At 44.2% G+C, this 20,758-nt stretch overlaps 1 protein-coding gene across 2 annotated transcripts in view; it reads left to right on the top strand.

Moving 5' to 3' along the window:
* Positions 1-20,758, top strand: part of EVC2 (EvC ciliary complex subunit 2) — a 161,999-nt gene that overhangs the window by 65,629 nt on the left and 75,612 nt on the right. For both annotated transcript variants that reach the window (XR_009693365.1, XM_061145530.1), the window contains 2 exons: positions 10,132-10,456; positions 18,579-18,818. Coding sequence is in view for 1 of the 2 variants with exons in the window: in XM_061145530.1 (XP_061001513.1) it covers positions 10,132-10,456; positions 18,579-18,818 (565 nt within the window). In the remaining variant the exon portion in view is untranslated. The remainder of the gene's footprint in view (positions 1-10,131; positions 10,457-18,578; positions 18,819-20,758) is intronic.

Below are 20,758 nucleotides of genomic sequence, written 5' to 3'. Positions count from 1 at the left end.
ACTGAGTGACTAACACACACACAGTCGGTACTAGGCACCATGAAACTCCATCTTGTCTTTAGCACGTGTCTGCCCTATAACCAGCACCAGTCTTGAGAAGTGGAAAAGTCATCCCAAGTGCTCAGTAAATGTTGCTACATGAGTGATTAAGAATGAGATTAATACTGTGATTGTGTCCAGTACATGTAAAGTGAAAAGTCATAAACTCTGTGTAAGTGTGAGGATAAAGAGCCTGGAAGTTTGTTCACCTTCTGAAACTATGGTGCTCATGAGGGGCTGGATGTTCCCCTGGGGCTTCCAGAATCAGGCACCTTGGAGGTGGTCCTCATGAAATGTTGGGATGTGGTGAAGGTTAAATGAGCCACAAAGGTAGGTTTTATTTGTATGCATTGATGGGTGGGAAAATAAGCTTTTCTTGGTTATGTAAGAGCACATCCTTGTACACTAGTGAAAGGACAAATGTGGCAGGAAAATTGTTTGCACAAATTGCTGATCATCTGTTAGCTAACTTCAAGTATAAAGTGATTTTTACTTTCCTGGGAAAATAGAATCTTAGAGTCTGGATGCTGCGGAGGATCTTAGAGGCCTAAATTCTTGGCCAGAGAAGAAGTATTGTTACCAAAAGTTGGGTCCAACTATTCGCCATTTGAAAGCCAATACTTGAGAGGCACAGTTGGTGGGAAGTTTCATTTATTTTGCAGGTGGGCAACAGAAGGAGAAGGCATTCTCATGTCCAAAGACCAACTCCCCACTGCCAGTCAGTGGGCACGAGTTTTTAAAGGGGATTTTCAGGGGAATTTACATGGAGGGAGGGGGCAACATGCAGAAACAGCACAATCAGCTGACAGTCATCTGGAAATTGGTCATGATCAGTGGTCTGATCAGTGGTCGTCTTGATGGTTTTGAGCACAGTTAGTCTTCAGTTCTGGGGTCAATTTGCTCCCATTTATTTATGTTGATCCAGATTTCTGGCCTCCAGAGCTGTGACCCAAGACATTTCTGTTGTCCTGAGCCTGCCTGGCTCCTGAGATTCTGTTACAGCCGCTCCAGGAAACCAGAGAGTCATGCATGTCAGTATGGGCAGCTTGTAGTTCTCAAAAGGCCTTTCTCGTTCTTAACCAGGAATTCTCATCCGGAGTCCCTTGGGAGCGAGCAAACAGCCCAGGGAACTGTGGGCACCACCCCGACATGGCCTCCTCAGGGGCCCTCACCTGTCCCCTCCGGAGCTCTCCCCCATGTCCATCCCAGCTTCACTGCCTAAGTCCTGGCCGCTGCCACGTTTTCACCGGCCGCCTACACTCAACCTCACATCCAGGGCCTTCAATCCATTCTTTCCAGTGACCCTGGCTTCACTGGCCTCCCACTGCTCTTGGTAAACCCCTGTCATATCCCCATGACTGGAGCTAGTTGGTGTGCACGTGGTCACCATCCCCAGATACCTCTGAGGTCACCAGGAAGATGGCAGAACCTGGAATGATGGAAACTTCAGGAAGGTGGCTTTCAGAGGGTTACAAAGAGGACCTTTCTGACAGAGCTCTCCCGCAATGGACAGCTGCCTGGAGGGGCATTTAGCATGTGTGGGCAAAGTGGAGGCTGGGGAACTCCGGCGGGAGAAGCATTGAGGAAACCTGGGCATTGATTGGAATGATGACTTAGCTGAAATCCAAGGTTGATCTTATTTGTAAAGCCATCTTTAAATGTTCCGTCTTACTGTTCCTTTCCTGTCACCATCATCTAATCTCCAGGTACAGCAAAATCTAATTTTCCAAATAAGAATTCATACATAATCCACCGGTTTATCTCTCATTCGTCTCTCCACCTCTCTATTTATCTGTTTATGTTCTCCTCACATTCTCTTTTCTTTGCCACAAAGAATGACACCAAGGAAGACTCTGATGGCCATAATCATGGCAACCACAACGTGAAGTAACATTTTCCAGCATCTGTTTTGTGCCGGGTGCTGGCTCGGTCCTTTGTGGATGTCAGTGTGAGGCGGTGGGCAGAGCATAGAGCCTGGACTCTGATTGCATGCCATGGCTTCAGATCTCACTTCTGCCACCTGATAATGACGTGACTTGCAAGAAAATATTTTAAGTTTTCTGCATCTCAGTTTCTTCACCTACCTTACAAGGTCATCATGGAGATTAAATGGTTTGATATCTGTCAAGCTATTAAAACAAAGCCTGTGCATGAAAGGCCCTATTAATCATCTCAGTGATCTTCATTTAAAAAAAAATTTTTATTGAAGTATAGTTGTTAATTTACAATGTTGTGTTAATTTCTGCTGTATAGCAAAGCAATTTAGTTATATATATATGTATACACATTCTTTTTCATATTCTTTTCTGTTATGGTTTATTATAGGGCATTGAATAGAATTCCCTGTGCTATACAGTAGGACCTTGTTGTTTATCCCTCCTATATATAATAATTTGGGCTTCTCAGGTGATGCTAGTGGTAAAGAACCTGCCTGCCAATTCAGGAGATGCAGTTTGATCCCTGGGTCAGAAAGATCCCCTGTAGGAGGGAACGGTAACCCACTCTAGTATTCTGGCCTGGGGGAATCCCCTGGACGTAGGCGCCTGGTAGACTACAGTCCATGGGGTCCCAAAGAGTCAGACACAGCTTAGTGTAAACAACAAACAACAACATATACTAATTTGCTTCTGCTAGTCCCAGCCCTTCCCCCCACACTCCTCTCCTATGATAGCAACAAGTCTGTTCTCTATGTCTGTGAGCCTGTTTCTGTTGCATAGGTAAGATCATTTGTGTCCCAGTGACCTTCATTTGACATGGGTGATAATTTTCTCATTAACCAACTAGGAAACCAGGCTCAGAGACATAAAGTGACTCAACTGAATCACTCAGGACTTAACAGGGGGAGGAGAAGCTGAGATTGGAAGCTAAATTGGTGTGACTCCCGAGCTCATGATGTTTACAGACATAATGAAACATCATTTCCTGAGAAACAGCCAAGTGGAGAGAGGAACCCTTCCTTCTCTTGTTCCTCTCTTCCTGAGCTGTCCTGTCGGGGTCTGGCCAACGAGGGGAGGTGGGAATGGGGAGTGGGCAGCAGGCAGTGGTATGGAAACACCAGGATGAAAAGATGAATCTCTGTGTACATCTGTGCTTGCTTTGAGAAGCAGCTCAAGCCTGGAGCGAGAGGGCCCAGTGTGACTTCTAAACCAAGAGATCTTCAAGAGGAAAAGATCCAGGACAAGGATGCAGACTGCTGACCTTGAATCTGATCACAATCTATTTGAGTTTATACCAAACTAAAAAACTTAGTGAGTGTAACTGAGTGAGTGAGTGTGAGTGTGAGTGAGTTGGTGTAAGTGAGTGAGTGTGAGTGAAAGTTGCTCAGTCATGTCTGACTCTGCAACTTCATGGATTGTAGCCCACCAGGCTCCTCTGTCCATGGGATTTCTCAGGCAAGAATACCAGAATGGGTTGCCATTCCCTCCTCCAAGGGATCTTCCCAACCCAGGGATTGAACCTGCGTCTCCTGCTTTGCAGGTGGGTTCTTTACTATCTGAGCCACCAGCCTTAGGTTTTATCATAACGTTACTCAGAGTTTCACTCACACGCAGTGATTACTTATTTAACCTGCCACTACAATTTTGACAGTGAGGACACCCAGGAGATCTTTCCCCCTGAATATCCATTGTCCAGGCCCTCAAATCCCCTGGATATAAATATGATTTATAGCCCTTGCATGGAATCTTGCTATAGTAAAATGCCAAGGAAATTGGCTCCTATGAGGACAATTTCAGTGTCACTAATACTCAATTGGTTTTCATGGGTCTATTATGCTTACACCAGCCAACTTGAAGACACTGGATTTATATTGTAAAAAATGGCCATGGCCATTTTGTTTTCCTTCTGAATGAATCACCTTCCATGTCAATGAGTCCTCTTTCTCATTCAGGAGAGCATTTCCTGCATCAAATCTTATCCTAATTTCGTTCTGACACCTTACTTGCCATTTGGTGAGAACTTGAAATCAATTTTTATATGAAATAAATAAGGAAAAAGACACTCATGTTATTTTCTCTCTTTTATCATCAGTATCTAATCAAAGTATTTATCTGTTCTTGGATAAGTTCAGCTGTGCCATTTCTTTTAGAAAGATGTTATCATAGATAAGCCGATTCATACATTTTCAGTTCAGTTCAGCCGTGTCCAACTCTTTGCGACCCTATGAACCGCAGCATGCCAGACCTCCCTGTCCATCACCAATTCCCAGAGTCCACCCAAACCCATGTCCATTGAGTCAGTGATGCCATCCAGCCATCTCATCCTTATACATTTTAATGGCTTATATTTATGAAGTACTTCTTCTGTGCTGGTCATTGTTCTAACTCCCATGTGAAGTCACTCATTTTTAAGAGAGCTTTCGCTTATACAGGGTTTAAGTGTAGCTAAACTGGCCTGAGCAAATACATCCCCCTCTAAAGTACAATGACAAGATGACATTTCTGTGACCTGAACAAAGCAATGTTCCCTAGGAATTGTGTTGTGTGTGCTCAGTCGTGTCCACCTCTTTGCAACCGCATGAACTATAGCCTGCCAGGCTCCTCTGTCCATAGAATTTTCCAGGCAAGAATACTGGAGTGGGTTGCCATTTTCTACTCCAGGGGATTGTCCCAACCCAGGTATTGAACCCTAGTCTCTTGTGTCTCCTGTACTGGCAGGCAGATTTTTTTTTACCACTGCACCACCTGGGAATCCCAAATGAATGTTCCCTAGGAAAGCAGGTTTAAATCTTGCCAACTCTGCCAACTTTGTGAAGTAGTAGAGAATTTTAAGAATCTCAGTCCAGCCTTAAAATGTCTTTGTTTCCTAGAGGCATTAGAGAATTTGTGGGGGAGGGTTGGAAAAATATGTGTGTTTCACTGTCTAACTAATTGTAAGTGCGATAGTGGGTGATGGGAATTTCACCAGTGGACCCAATCCTATATGCCAACTATACATTCTTAATATGCATTTTGTTCTTCTGTGCCATTTGGGGAATTAACAGATGATCGCTTCATTAATTGCATGCTATTTTAATTGGTTTAAAGGGACATTTTTTCTTTCTTTTGTGGCTTTGGATCACCCTGACAGCTCTTATTGTTGCTGCTTCTGAGCGTTTATCCATGGTGATTCACATTAATACTATTAAAACAGAAAGTGCCTGTGAACCTGCGTCCCCAGGCAGTCAGAAAGGGTGAGCTGTGAGGACGGAGGCCATTTTCTCTTCTGAAGCTAGTTTCCCGGGAGAGAGAATAGTAAAGAATAAGGAAATTACTGCATATAGAAGTGACAAAATGCCAGACTCCGTGCATTTTCTATTTATGTCTTTTAACCCTGAACAACTACCTATGAGGACAGTTCTCGTGAGGTGATGTGGAAACTAAGTCCTTTACCCAACTTACTTAAGTTCGGAAGTGGTTTAACAGCAAAGAATATAGGGACATGTCCTCCCTCCTGTTCATTTCAGTCTTCATGTCCCTAGGAAAGTACTTGCAGTTTACCCAACAGGCAGTCACACATACAAGTTTATAAATGAATGAATGATGGATGGATGGCGTGAATCAACTAAGGTGAATGAGTTTCATATCCAGCTGTATCAAATGACCACAAGCTTGGTGGCTTAAAATAACACAATATGTATTGAGTTGGTCAAAATGTTTCCGTAGGCTATTACAGAAAACTCAAATAAACTTTTTGGCCAACCCAATATTATAATTCTGGAGTCAAAGTCCAATATGGGCCTCCCTCGGAAATATCAGGGGCTCCCCTGGTGGCCCAGATGGTAAAGAATCTGCCTGCAATGCAGGAGACCCAGGTTCGACCCCTGGGCCAAGAAGATCCCCTGGAGAAGGGAATGGCTACCCACCCCAGTATTCTTGCCTGGACAATTCCAGGGACAGGGGATCCTGGTGGGCTACAGTCCATGGGATTGCAAGGAATTGGAAACAACTGAGTGATTTAACACATTCATTTTCCCTCCAGGAATTATCAAGATGTCAGCTGTAGGGAAGAATCCATTTCCTTGGCTTTTCCAGCTTCTTGAAGCTGCTCACATTGCTGCCTGGTGGCCCCTTCATTCATCTTCAGAGCTGACTGTTTCATCACTCCTGCCTCTGCTTCTTTCATCACACCTCCCTCTGATTCCCACTCCTCCTCTGCCTCCCTCTTCCACTTTTAAAGACCTTGTTATCAATTTCTGCTGTAAGACGGGCCGATTAAACAGCCTGAATTCCATCTGCAACCTTTACCGTGTCACCTAACAGATTCACAGCTTCTGGGAATTAGGACGTGACCATCTTTGGGGGTGGCAATTGTTTTGTCTGCCACAAAAAGCTTTGTTAAAGGTGTGAAATCTATTTTGCCTGTCTCAGTAGAGAAGTAATCTTTTTCTGAACCTGTGAACCATGGTTGGTTTGCTTCCTTGGATGTTTAAGCATGCACACATCACCTGGGGCATCTTTTTGCATCTTCCTTGCTTTGTAACCTGCAAAGCCCTCTCTGACCCTGCCATGTTCAGTAATTACCTGTTGAGGAAATGAAAGAATGAAATGGATGAGCTTTTGTTTAAAACTAGATCGATTTGGTCTAAAGGACATGGGGACCATTTTGATCTAAAATGGTAAAATTTGAGCATTAGAAAGAAGAATGGCTGTAGTCGATTGAAACCCACCAAATATGTAACAAAACTACAGTTTCATAGTGAATCTAGGCAGAGGCTAGGTTCACCTCAACATTTGGACTCTTAAGACTTCCGTAGGCCACTCTCAACTCCTGCGTAACTCAAGGGCGGAGCACAGCGTTCGTGTCCACTGTGAGTGCAGCGTTAGACGTTCTTCTGCGGGTGCCCTTGTCTCAGGTCACACTGCAGCCTACAGCTATCTGGGAGGTGTTTTCTCCCCAAGTCACAGAGCACCGGTGCAAGGAGATTCAGTCCACATCAGGCAAGTGTGGGAGCCTTCTTAGCTTAACTGTTTCATACCCCACAGTTGCCAGCATCTTCTGTAGGAACTCATGGGCCTAGCTTCCAGCATTCCACAAGGGACATGCATAGGTCCAAGAATGGCCTTATTCAGGGAAGTTCAGAGGATGCTTCCCTATTCAGAATGTATGGTTCATTTACAAGTCCTCTCATCCAGATGTAATTTATCAACCAGACATCATTTTTATAATAAGCCATGTCACCTAGTATCACATTTGATGTTCTTGCCCTTCTGAGGTTTTCAGGTAAAAGTTAGCCAAAGCTCAGGTTCCCAGGGAGTTGGGAAAAGTTTTATTAATCTTTTGCTCTCATACCAAAACAAATAAGCAAATAAACCAATGAACAAACTCCCAACTCATTTGTCACCCTTGGAGGTTGCTATGACACCAACTCTTTAATTAGCAAAGACTCAAACATCTATCCTAATTATGAGCTTTATGTCAGAGTAACTGCATTGTTGAGGAGAGAAAGTCCTTCTTTTTGAAGAATTACAGCTTAAAAAATATAGAAGACATAATAGAATTAGAAACTGTGATTTTTTTCCCTCAGCCCGTAATGATATCATAGATCTAGCTAACAATTACAATGCATACTGAAACCATTAGGTGAATGGTTAATAGGGAATTTCCTGGTATAGGGATCTTGCTGTGATCCATCTTTGTATTTTGTAGAGTCATACACCCATAGTATGACTTTATAGGAGACACATGTTACCACCACTAACGGTACATTTTCGAAAACAAATTGAATCTGACGCTAATCAAGACCTTAGATCTAACTAGTTGTTTGAGGAAAAACAGAGGATAGACAAACCATGACACCCTTGGAAGCCATCAGCCAATCCCAGAATGCTGGAGATTCTGCAGGATGAGTGCCCTGGTTTTCCCAACAAATCAGTGGCATGCAAAGGAAAATGGAATGGCAGAATGATATAGTCTAATGTGGACTTAGTCAACATTGTGGGATTTTGTTTGGTTCCTGAATTAAACTTTCCACTGTAAAAATTATTTTGGGATACTTGAGGTAGTTTGAATAGTGACTGATACTAATTATTTGAATTATTGTTAACATTTCAAATATGATATATATTTGAAATATATATATATTTCAAATACATATATATATATGTATATATATATATCAAAAAATATATATATATACCAAATAATATATATATCAAGATTTGGTAAAGCTGATACATAAACATATATATACACTTATAGACACACATGTGCACTTAAGTGTGTATATATACATGTACATTCGCTTTTGTGTATGTGTATTTATATATTCTGTGTGTCTTAGTCATCTCTGACTCTTTGCAACCCCATGGACTGTAGCCCATCAGGCTTCTCTGTCCGTAGAACTTTCCAGGCAAGAATACTGATGTGGGTTGCGATTTCCTCTTCCACAGGATCTTCCAGATCCAAGGACTAAACCCATGTCTCCTATGTCTTCTGCATTGGCAGGTGAATTCTTTACCACTGTGCCACCTGGGAAGCCCAAATATATGTATATAAACATTATATATATACACACACACATATATTCCTGATAGTTAATGATACATACTGAGGAAATTCAAAGTAAAATGAAATATCCTGGATTTGCTTTAAAATGGTCATGCTTTGAAGAGAGTAGCTAAAACATGATTGGTAAATGTTGACAATTTTTGAAGTTGAATAATGATTACATTGGGAATCCTACTATTCTACTTTTAAATGCTTAAAAATATCCATAGTAAAGTTTTCTTAAACTCTTATATTTTACAGTCAGATGCCATTTTCTGTCAAACTGGTAAAAATGTTTCAGTAGAGGGATGGGTGAAATGAGGACCCTACTGCATTGATGGGGAGCTCTTCTGGAAAGTGGTTTTAGCATGATGTCCCAGGAAGCTTAAAAATGGTCACATCTGACCCACATTTGATATCCTTTGTGGAAATAATCCTGAAGAGATCATTGTGACTATCAAAAACTCTTTCCAAAGGATATTTATTTCAGGTTATTTTAGATTTTGAATTTTGCGAGTAACCCAAATGTGCACCACTGAAAGAACAAGTCCTTGAATCATGGTGCATCACATTGTGAGATATTTTGCAACCATTATAGAAGAAACTTTTTCAGTTTTTAAATACCATTGGAAGATGCCTGTTATAGCAATAATTGGAAAAAGGACAAAATTGTACTTGGATTTATGTAACTAAAATAATGTGCAGAGAAAAAAACTGAAAGCAAATACAACAAAATGCTTTCATTGTTTCTGATTGGGTGGTAGACCTATAGTTAATGAGGTCTTTTTCTATGTTTCTTTATTTTCCAGATTTTTCTGTTGTGAGCATAAATTAATTTTGTTGTTTGTATCTTTTAATAGTTTTAGAGAGGTATAACCAAGATACCATAAAATTCACCCACCTTGAAAACAGTCTGATGTATATGTGTATCTTTAGTTGTATAACCACTGTCACAATCAAGTTTCAGAATCTGAGACCCTGTGAAGTATCTCACAAATATTTCTTGAGTAGACTTCATTTTTAGAGCAGTTTTAGATTTCCATAAAAATTGAGAAAATAGTACAGAGAGTTTGTACATACCCTGTATCAGATTTCCCTACAATTAAAATCTTCCATTCCTACAGTACATTTGTTAAAAAATAATGAACCAATACTGTTACCTTATTATTAATTAAACTCTATTTAGTTTTCCTAGTTTTTAATGTCCTTTTTATGTCCCAGGATTCCATACAGGATACCATGTTACATTTAGTTGGCACACCTATAAATTAATTTTTAATTGGAAAAAAGTAAATTTTAATTTTAAAATCCTCCAAATATTTAACCATCTTCTCTTAGTCTTGTTGATGTTGTTGATTTATGGCTTGTTGAGAAAGACCATGTCTTATATTAGGTATATTCCATGTAGTTTCCAACATGGTTGGAATTTTATTAAATAAGATTCTGCTACTTTATTTACTTTGGAAGAGGAGAAGAGGAGCATGGAAGAATGGAAGAGGAGAAAAGGAGAGAAAAAAAAGAAAGACATTGCCCACAAATAATTGAAAAACCTCAGCGCTCTGAGGGACCTATGGTTTCTGTTGCAATTTTATGTAATGGAATTCTCTTGACCTCTGTGTTTCCCAGATTGGAAATTGCAACCTTGAATCGGGCAGACTCAGATCTGGAAGCTTGTCGAACTCAAATCAGCAAAGATATCATTACCCTTCTGCTGAAAAATCTGACCAGCAGCGGCCAGCTCTCCCCTCAGGTGGAGAGGAGGATGGGTGCTGTGTTCAGAAAGCAGTTTCTGTTGCTGGAGAAAGAAATACAAGAGGAGTATGATCGGAAGATGGTGGCTCTGACGGCCGAGTGTGACCTGGAAGCAAGAAAGAAGACAGAAAGCCAGTACCAGAGGGAGATGGCAGCCATGGAGGAAGCAGAAGAGGTGCTGAAACGTGTCAGTGAGAGGGTAAGGCAGCTTTGAAAGGGAGCCTTTCTTTTGCCTCCCTCCTTCCTCTCAGGGATTCATCCTTTACCCATCCATCCATTTTATCCATCCATCTGTCCATCCATTCTTCCCACCTGCCACCCTTCCATCTGTCCCATCTACTCATTCATCCATCCATTTATTCACTCACGGCTCATCCATGCTTCTGTCCATCCAACTCCCAACCCATCCATCCATCCACCTACCACCGTTCTATCTACTTGTCCATCTACACATCCATCCATCCATCCATCCGCCCATTTATCCATTTATCTACCTGCCACTCTTCCATCCACCTGTCCATCTACAGATCCATCCATCCATCCATCCAACCTCCCAGAATTCATTTAGAAAGCATTTACTGATCACTGCTGTCTAGGCAGTGAAGGTGCAGAGAACGCTGAGACATGATTCTTGCATTTGAGAAGTTCATAGTCTAATGAAGGACTGTATATCCTCACATATAACAAGTATGACTTCATTCAGCTGTGTTATAACAGAGGCACGTTCAAGTGCCATGGAAGGTCATGGGTAGAAAGGCTTCATTCTGGGAAGGCATAGCTCAGGGGGCTGTGATGGCAGTGCACGTGTGTCCATCTGGATTGCACCGCACCAGGTCACGGTTCTGGAACGGGCTCTGGAACCAGACAAGCCTGGACTCCCCTCTGCTCCTGAAGGCCCTGATTAGCTTCTGTAAGTCTATGAATCAAGCCCGAGGGCACCCGCCTCTCCGAGTGGCTGGGAAAAGTGATGCAGGAAAGGAGTCCCCGGGCCTGGGCTACAGAAGGCTCTTCTGCACAATGTGGGGTCTGGGAGTTCTGATCCATCAGCCTTTCCAGGGCCAGCCTCTGTTGATCAGAGAGCAGCTCTCATGTTTCTAAAAGAGTGTCAGTTGCTATCTGAAAGGGATCATGCCAGAGTGCTTTTTTCCCAAGTGCACCAAATCTAGACTGATTTCTTCCTTCCTCCATGGAAGAGATGGTGGTTGGCTCCAGTGACTTGAGCCCACATATCCTGATCCACAGGGAGGTCTAACATCTACTTAGGGACAAGCTTCTCAACTCCTAACGTCCATTCCCCAGACCGTGCACAGAATTACCTAGGAGTGAGTAGAGCTCTTGGGGTGATGCCTCCTGGCCCTCACAGGGTCACCTGTGGTCAGACCATGGACTGGGCAGTAAGGCAGAGAGGAGTGATTTACGCTGTCTTGCTCCCAGTCACTACCCTGCAACTGGGGTCCCTTCACCTCAACACCCGTCTCATTTTAGGGATGAGAAAATAAGTGTGACTTATCTTCTGTTCGGTTCTTATATGAATCTCCTGCAGCTGCTGTAACAAATGACCACAGACATAGTGGCTTAGAACAACAAAAATTCATTCTCTCACAGTTCTGGAGGCCAGAAGTCCAAAATCACAGTGTCAGCTGGACATGCCCCCTCTGAAATCTCTTGGGGAGAAATCCCCCCCCACCCCCGCCTCCTCCAACTTCTAGTGGCTCCAGGCAATCCTCAGCTTGTGGCCACAGCCCTCCAATCTTAAACTCAGTCTTTACATGGCCCCTTGATGCTGTCACCTTCTCTTCCATTTCTTATAAGGACACTCATCTTTTGATATAGGGCTCACCCAGATAATCTAGGATGACCTTATGAGATCCTTAAGTACATTTGCGAAGACCCTGCTTTCAAAGATCACATTCATCAGGTGCTGGAGTTAGAAGGAGGATGTATCTTTTTAAGGAGGGGGCACTGTTTAGCTCACTGTAGCTCCTCTAGCTGATCTCCATCCATGACTTTACAGGTCAGGACCGTGTTTCCTTGAGCTCAGCACTTAAAAAGAATGCATTCAACACAGTTAGTGATTCAGTCCCAAACAGCCTCATTCTCTCTCTCTCTCTTATTTCCTTCATTTATTCTAATTTTTTTTCCTGATAAAAATAATACACATTCAATAAGGATGACTTGAGAAGGACTGGAAGGCAGAGGTCAGCAAGCTGGGACCCAGGAGTCCAATCCTGCCTGGCCTTTTTCTGTCTGACCCTTGAGAATGGTTTCATCATTTTTAAAGAATTACAAAAAATAAAAACAAAACAAACAAAAAAAGAATATGTGACAGGACCCAGTGGGTCCTGCAAAGCCTAAAATATTTATCTTGTTCTTTACTGAAAACTTGCCAACTCCAGCTCCCCAGCATAAAAAGAACTGCTCCCCCACAAAAAAAAAAATGGAAACCCATCTGACCACTCAAAAGCAGACCAACATTTCTTCAGCCTGTTTGTTGAGTTCTGCTGTGTCTCAGCCTAGAGATATAGCTATGCTAAAGGCCCCCACTCCTGTCCTAGGATTTCAGCATAAGCCTTTTCCTTTAAATATGTTTTTTTTTTTTTTTTTACAGAGTGAGGTTTATGCAGTTCATTAACGGTTTATCATGCTTGTTTCCACTCACCATCACAGTACAGTTTCTGATTTCATGAAACGCTCTCACACTTGCTTAGCATTCACTATGGGCCAAGAATTGTTCTAAGCTCATCACCTGGACCTTCTCTTCAAATATTCACACTCACTCAGGGAGGTGGCAATTGATAGGATCCCATGTTTATAAGTAAGGAATCAGATGGAGAGAAGGTCACCTGCCCTAGGACATGTGGGTGGACCAAGACTCACGCAGGCAGCTCATCCCAGTGACTGCACCTTACGGCCACCTGGGGCGATGCAGTTTTAAATGTTAGCTCATTATTTACACTGGCTGTTGGGGGCATGAAGAAGGGGTGACACACAGTGTCCTGCCCCATCCATGCAGGGGCCAGGGTAGGGGGACCATCCCTCTGAATCCCCCAGGCCACCTTGTCCAGAGACCAGTCTCTTTATTTAAGCCAACCTGCTTCCAAAAATACCATCTGAAGGACAAAAGGTTTTAGAGCTATTTCCCTTTTGGTCTGTGCAAACCATTCCATCTTAGAAAATATTGATGACCTTGTACTTATCTGTTCGTTCATGATAGTCATCTTTAAATAAAAATGCATGAAAATATGTCGGTCATATTATTCTTCCAAAAATTAGCTTAAAAAAAAAGAAATGGGCGGTATCAGTTTTCTTGAGTAAAGTTTAGGAATTCCAATAATTAGTATAGCAGTGAATTCTGTTCACGTTGAAAGGCCTATGTAATCCCAAACAGGTTTCAAAGCATTTCTCCAGGGAGAGGCTCTTGGGGGGCCCGTGCTGACTGTGGACTCTGAGTGCAGGTGGCTTGGGTTTAGAGCTCACTCTGTTGCTCCAGGTGCATTGCTCAGGCTCCTTGGGTCTTGGTTTCCCCATCCTTAAACGGGGGATAATGATGACTCCTGTCTTATAGAACGGTTAATATTAATACTTGTGTAGGACTTAGAGCAGAACTTGGCACTGTCGGCCCTGTTCTATACAGTGTTTATCATGTTTCATTATTTCGTGTAACTTTAAAGAAGCCCATGGCATAAAACAGTCAGCCTATGAAATCTTTTCAGTTTGAGCTGGGGCATCGGAAGCCCAGAGGGGAAGTGACTTGCCCAGCTTCCTGCAGGCAGCCACTGGCCATTCAGGGTATGTGCTGTGTACAGGACTCTTCCAGATCTGCTGGCTTCCCAGCTGCTTGGAGAAGAGACAGTGCCAGCACCACCTGCCCTAGGCTCCCTGAGGTCTCCTAACTCCCCTCTGTGTGTCCTAAAGGGAAGAATGCCTTACGTGCAAGAACTCTTATACTGTAACCACCCCTGGTGGATTTACTTCTATAAAACATTTTTACAAGTTGCTCAGCCTGCTAAATTGTGTACAGCGAGTGTCATTTAGTACAGTCATAATTTCTGAACACGATTTCACATTTTTGATGGTGTAGTTGAGTTCAGTTCAGTCACTCAGTTGTGTCCAACTCTTTGCAACGCCATGGACTGCAGCATGCCAGGCTTCCCTATCCAGCACCAACTCCCAGAACTTGCTCAAACTCATGTCCATCGAGTCGATGGTGCCATCCAACCATCCCATCCTCTGTCGTCCCCTTCTCCTCCTGCCTTCAATCTTTCACAGCATCAGGGTCTTTTCCAATGAGTCAGTTCTTTGTATCAGGTGGCTAAAGTATTGGAGCGTCAGCTTCAACATCAGTCCTTCCAGTGAATATTCAGGACTGATTTCCTTTAGAATGGACCGGTTTGATCTCGTTGCAGTCTTAAGAGTCTCTCAAGAGTCTTCTCCAACACCACAGTTCAAAAGCATCAATTCTTCGGTGCTCAGCTTTCTTTATAGTCCAACTCTCACATCCATACATGACTATTGGACAAACCATAGCTTTGACTAGACAGACCTTTGTCAGTAAAGTCAAGTCTCTTCTTTTTAATATGTTATCTAGGTTGGTCATAGCTTTTCTTCCAGGGAGCAAGCATCTTTTAGTTTCATGGCTGCAGTCACCATCTGTAGCGATTTTGGAGCCCAAGAAAATAAAGTCTATCACTGTTTCCATTGTTTCCCCATCTTGATGGTGTAGAGTCAGCCTGAATAGCAGTTGCCAGAATAGCCTGGCTCAGGCCTGCGATTCTTGAGCCAGAATTGAAATGCCCTGTCCTGGTCAATGCCCCCCAACCCCTCCATGCAGGTTGCTTTTTCACGCATTTGAAGTCAAAGTATAAACATGCCTCATTTGTCTGAAAAGTTTATTTTAGTGGAAAGTTTAGTAGGGAGTTGGGGTGAATGACCATTATATTAATGTATCTTTAAAAATGCACATTTGTTACCAATTTTTAAAATATAAAAATTTGGATGAAAACCCAGACTTTCAGCTTCTCTTTAAAAAAATGGGAAGATGTGGCCACACCGAGTGCATAGTCCGGCAGAGCCTCACTTGGTGGGTTGATGGTGGCTGGCCCTGTAGGCAGGGCTTTCTGTCTCCACTTTGCCCCACTCCCCACCTCTCTCTAGTGCGTCCCATGCCAGGCCACTTCACATGACCTCCTAGTTGGCAGGCCTGGGAAGGGGTGTCCTTTGCTTTAGAGTTTAGTCTCTCATCTGTGCGACAGGAGGACTGAGCTGGAGCAGGGGATGAGCACATTTCTGTGGATCTCTAGACCCCTCTAGGAGGGCAGTATACATATACATGGGGGTCTCCCATCAAAAGTTGCTTCAGGGAGTGTTTCATTATGACAAACACGTCATTGCCTCGTGCCTTATTCTTCTGCAGAAATGCTGCAGATTCTATACCACTGAGCCATCTGGGAAGGCCCACTATTATAAGCAAGCACAGACAATCATCTTTTAGGATTTGCATGTGTGTGTTCTTTTGGTCCTGGCTGTGAGAAGTTTAACGGATTTCATCCCATGTTTCATTCTTATTAATTAAAATAAATGGAGGCTTGTTGAATTCCATACAGTCAGAAAAAGAAGGTCACTTTGATGGTTGAATGGACCCTCTTAGGTACCACCTACTCCCCTGAGATGCTCTTAGGCAGAACATCTCTGTGATGCCCAGAGTCAGGGCCCAACACCCTTGTGGTGGCTTGCATTCTCTAACGTAGATTGAGTCAGCTGTGAATAACCACTCTCTCCAGAAGAGTGACTAGGAAAAGTCTCATCCAGTCCTTTGTATAAAACCAGTTTTTAAAGAGGACCGTGATGTTTTCTGGCCTCCGAGGCCAACCGTTAACCATTGGACTGGCTCCAGGATGTGGCTGAGGGGACAAGAACAGAAGTCCTCTGGGTTCTGGTGCTGTGCCTGCTGCTCTTCACAGGTGCCAGGCTCACTGGGATGGTCCCCGAGGGCAGAGGTGGACCAGTGCCAGCAGCTAGCTGCTTGGGCCCCAAATAAATAACACTCCTTTTTCTGAGCCAGATTCTGAACACATTAAAAATCAGTCAAAGAAGCTAAAATGGATGTGTCGCTGTGATAGGCTTTTGTGAGCAATTGGAGGTGGAGGTGGGCAGGTCTGTGATGTGGGGGATTGGGAGATGGGGATACTGAGGACGCAGAGCAGGACAGAGACGCAGAGCACGTGATTCTCCTGTTCAGCTGGAGGAGGTAGAGCCCTCTCCCTCTCTGTCATCACCCCTCTGCCCTCCCTGGGTCTCTACTCAGCCTGGCCATAGCTGCCATCCCATGCCCTCTTGACCTTGACCTCTGAGAATGCTGTGCCCTCTACCTCCCAGACACGTACACCTTCCCCTGACAAGCTCACCAACATGTCACCCTGTCACGTGTCTTGGAGCCTAAACATTTGGCTTTGACACCTCTGCTCCTCTCCCGGGTACTGGCAGGTACTGGGGAACGAGGCTTCGCTTGTGTTTCCTGAGCTTCCTGTAAAGTGTGTTTACTTACCAGATCGCCATGCCTTAGCAACTTAAAATGATGCTTACCTTCTCAGAGTTTCCGTAGTTGAGTCTGGATGCAGTGTAACTGGGTCCTTTGTGTGTGTGTGTGTGGGGGGGTGGTCTCACAAACTGGGCAGCATGGTCTCAGCAGGGCGGCCTTTGCTCCCCTGGAGCTCAGGGCCGTGGTCCCAGCTCAGCCCAGTTGTTGGCAGAGTTCACTTCCTTGTGGTTGTAGGACTGAGGCCCTCGGCTCCTGTAGGCATCCCTTCCCAGTAGACAGTTCACACATGTGGCTCGCTTCCTCCAAGCCAGGAGGAGAGGGGCTCCCTTCTCAGGAAGATCCCGTCCCTCTTTTCAGAACTCTCCATATTATAAGTCAGGTCCACCCAGAAGAACCTCCCTTTTGATTAACTGAGAGTCAGCTGATTAGGGACCTTAATTACATCATCCAGACTTCTTCATCTTTTCCGCAGAATAATTTGATCGTGGCAGTGACAGTCCCATCATCTTCAAAGTTTATGTCCCCTGAAAAGGAGGGGATTCATGTGATGTCTATGCCAGGGGCCAGGGACCTTGGAGTCTTCTTAGAATGCTGCCCCTGCAGGTGGGATTACTAACACGCCCTCCTGCAGTGTGAGTCTCAGATGCTGGGAGTGCAGATGCATCAGGAACTCAGTGAAAGTGTGTCCCCTGCCTTCTCTCTAGACCATGGAAAGTGCAGGCATCCCAGAGCCACTTCTTACCTCCTCTTTGCCTCCCTTTAACACAAATGATCTCAGCTTGGGCCTCATCACTGGTATTTTTCTCTTCAACTAAGTTAAGAATGAAAGATGATGGAAATAAGCTTGAGAGGCCTAATAGCACAGTCCACTGATGTTTCCATTTTGCAGGCTATTTTCAGGCAGTTTGATTTGAAGATTTCCACCGTTATGAATTTTCTTGAGATGGTTCTGTGTATGTGTGTATACCTATGTGTGTTCCATGTGGGTGTGCACACATGTGCTTGCATGTACATGTGTGCACTGTGTGTAAATGTATTGCTCTGTGTGCGTATGTGCATACCTGTATCTTTGTGGATGTATGTGCACTGTTTGTTGCTGTGTGCATTTATATGCACTGTGTGTGTGTGCATGTGTATGTTTGCTGGTACATGCATGTGTGCACATGTATGTGTGTTTACATGTGCATGCCTGTGTGTGCTTCTTTGTGTATATGTGTGTGCATTATTGCTATGTGCATTTATATGCATTGTGCATGTGTGTGTTGATGGTGCATGCATGTGTCCTGTGTGTACATGTGTATTGTGTGTGTGCCTGTATGTGTGTGCATGTATATGCATTATTTCTGGGTGTGTTTATGTGCACTATGCACGTGTATATGTGCATGTGTGTGTGTTGGTGCTGCATGTATATGTGCTGTGTGTACATGTGTATGCATGTGTATGTAACTTTGCATGTGTGTGTATTTTTGCTATGCGCATCAGTGTCTAATGAGCATATGTATGCCGATGGTGCATGCATGTGTCCCGTGTGTACATGTGTGTGCCTGTATGAGACTGCATGCATATGTGTTATTGCCAGGTGTATTTATGTGCATTGTGCATGTATGTTGATACATGTATGTGTGCTATGTGTGCACATTTGCTCACACATATACATGTGTGTGCCTGTATGAGTGTGCACATTTGCACACATATACGTGTGTGTGCTCGCATGTTGCATGGATGTGCCTGTACACACCCGGCTGGTGTATCACTGCCCATGCATTCCCTCTTTTCTCCGCAGTCCGCCGTTGAGTGCAGCAGCCTCCTACGGACCCTCCATGGCCTGGAGCAGGAACACCTGAGGAGGTCGCTCGCTCTGCAGCAGGAGGAGGACTTTGCCAAGGCCCACAGGCAGCTGGCCATTTTCCAGAGGAACGAACTGCACAGTATCTTTTTTACCCAGATAAAAAGTGCTATTTTCAAAGGAGAGCTGAAGCCAGAGGCAGCAAAAATGCTGCTGCAAGATTACTCTAAAATACAGGTAATGCCTCAAATGAGGCTCCCCAATAGAGGAGTCATTTTCCTGAGCTGTTTCACTAAATGTCTCCTCTCCCCGAGTTAAGTCCTATCTCTTGTGCTGGGTTCCAGCAAACTAACCCTGTCTTCCTTCCACCTCTTGATGGAGAGGGTGGCTTTCCAGTAAGCAGGGCAAATGGTGGCTTGAAGCACAGGCCCCGTACTCAGGCTCCCCTGGACTTGAATTCTAGTTCCACCACCTGTCAGTAAAGCAAATTGCCTAGTGTCTCTGAGTCTCAGTTGCCTTATCTGTAAAATGGAAGTAATACAGTCCCCATACTAAAAGCAGCATGATACAGATTTAATCTAATTCACAGAAAGCCAGTGCTTGGCACAATATATGTTTAATGTATATAGCAGTTAGAAATAGAAATATATAAGTGCATATATGTACGTGTGTGTGCACATGTGTGGTGATGTGTGCCTAGGGCTTATGATCTCTGTCTTCATAGACTTGGGTGAACTTGTGGGTGTTTGTGCATGGAAGCTTGAGTGTCATTAATCCAGACAGAATGAATTCCTAGGTGACTGTGCACACACTGGATTGGCCAAAAAGTTCATCTGGGTTTTTCTGTAACCTTTTAAGCCGAACGAATCTTTTGGCCAAACCTATAGTTTATATGAGACTGTCACTATTTTCACGAGGCCTGCCTGAGGTCTTTTACCTGCACTTGTATGCCTTTGCTTAGTCGCTCAGTCATGTCCGACTCTTTGCGACCCCATGGACTGCAGCCCGCCAGGCTCCTCTGTCCATGGAGGTTCTCCAGGCAAGAATACTGGAGTGGGTTGTCATGCTCTGCTCCAGGGGGATATTCCCAACCCCGAGATGGAACCCAGGTCTCTCGCTCTGCAGGCGGATTCTTTACCGTTTGAGCCCAAGCAAGCACATGAGAGTAATAATAGCCTAGAACCCAGGGAAGAACAGGGAAGCCCTGTATACACAGAATGAAGTCACTGGTGTGCAGTCACTCACCGGAGTTCTGGTCCTGACTCAGGCCCCGTGAGTAAGGGTTGTGACAGAGCAGAGCCATCCCAGGAGATCAGGTGGCCTTCGTGAGCCTTCTGGGAAGAGAGGACCCCTCTCTGAAGGTACTGGACATCTGAGCATGAAGAGAACTAGCCAGCCTGTCCTTTTCCTCTTGGTTTTTCCCACTAAAGCTTTATGAGAGTAAATAAGCTCCTGGGTAGCTATTCGGACCCTAGAGCATCCCTTAGGGATGAACAGACTTTGCTGTCAGTTTACTTACTCCTCATGATGAGCTGGGTCTGACTCTCCATGTCGGAAAGAACATATGTTATTGTTCATAAGACTGGGGATGGAAAAGTAACAGCTATGATGGTAGTGCCACGGCACAGACACGTTAGTATCTGAGGACCCCGACTCTGAGCTTCCCGACATCAAGGGCTCAGATCAGCCGACTCACAGGATCCAGCCCTGTGGAGGATGGAAATATTGTCCCAGTGTTCCTGCTGTGTTGATTCTGCTGCCAGGAACTCTTAGGGAGAAGCTGGCCTTCGCACACATCCCACTGACCATTCCACTCTTCACTGTCTGGAGAGTGCAAATTCTCAGGTGTTGGACCTGAAAAGATTATAGCTTTTGTGTGGAAAAAAGGGGACTGTCCAAGACCTCGTATGTTTCTTTTTGAAGAAGACATTGAACCTCCGAGGAACCCATTGCACGGACAGTATTTTGCCAGGTGGAAAAGAGACAGCAGAACCAGTCAGTGGGATAATACACTAAGGCTGATGTTTTAATTACTGCAGGTCTCATTTCTCCTGGTTGAATTACTGTGTTACTGGTTGAAGCTGGATTTGCGAGACAGCCTCTCCTGAGCTAGAACACAGGCCCAAGAATTAGATGCCTGAGGTTCAAAGCCTTGCTCAGTCATATACCAGCTGTGT

This window comes from Dama dama, chromosome 6, assembly GCF_033118175.1.
Source record: "Dama dama isolate Ldn47 chromosome 6, ASM3311817v1, whole genome shotgun sequence".
Lineage (NCBI taxonomy): Eukaryota > Metazoa > Chordata > Mammalia > Artiodactyla > Cervidae > Dama > Dama dama.
The sequence above is the reverse complement of the archived record's forward strand: the minus strand, read 5'-3'. Positions and strand labels throughout refer to the sequence as shown.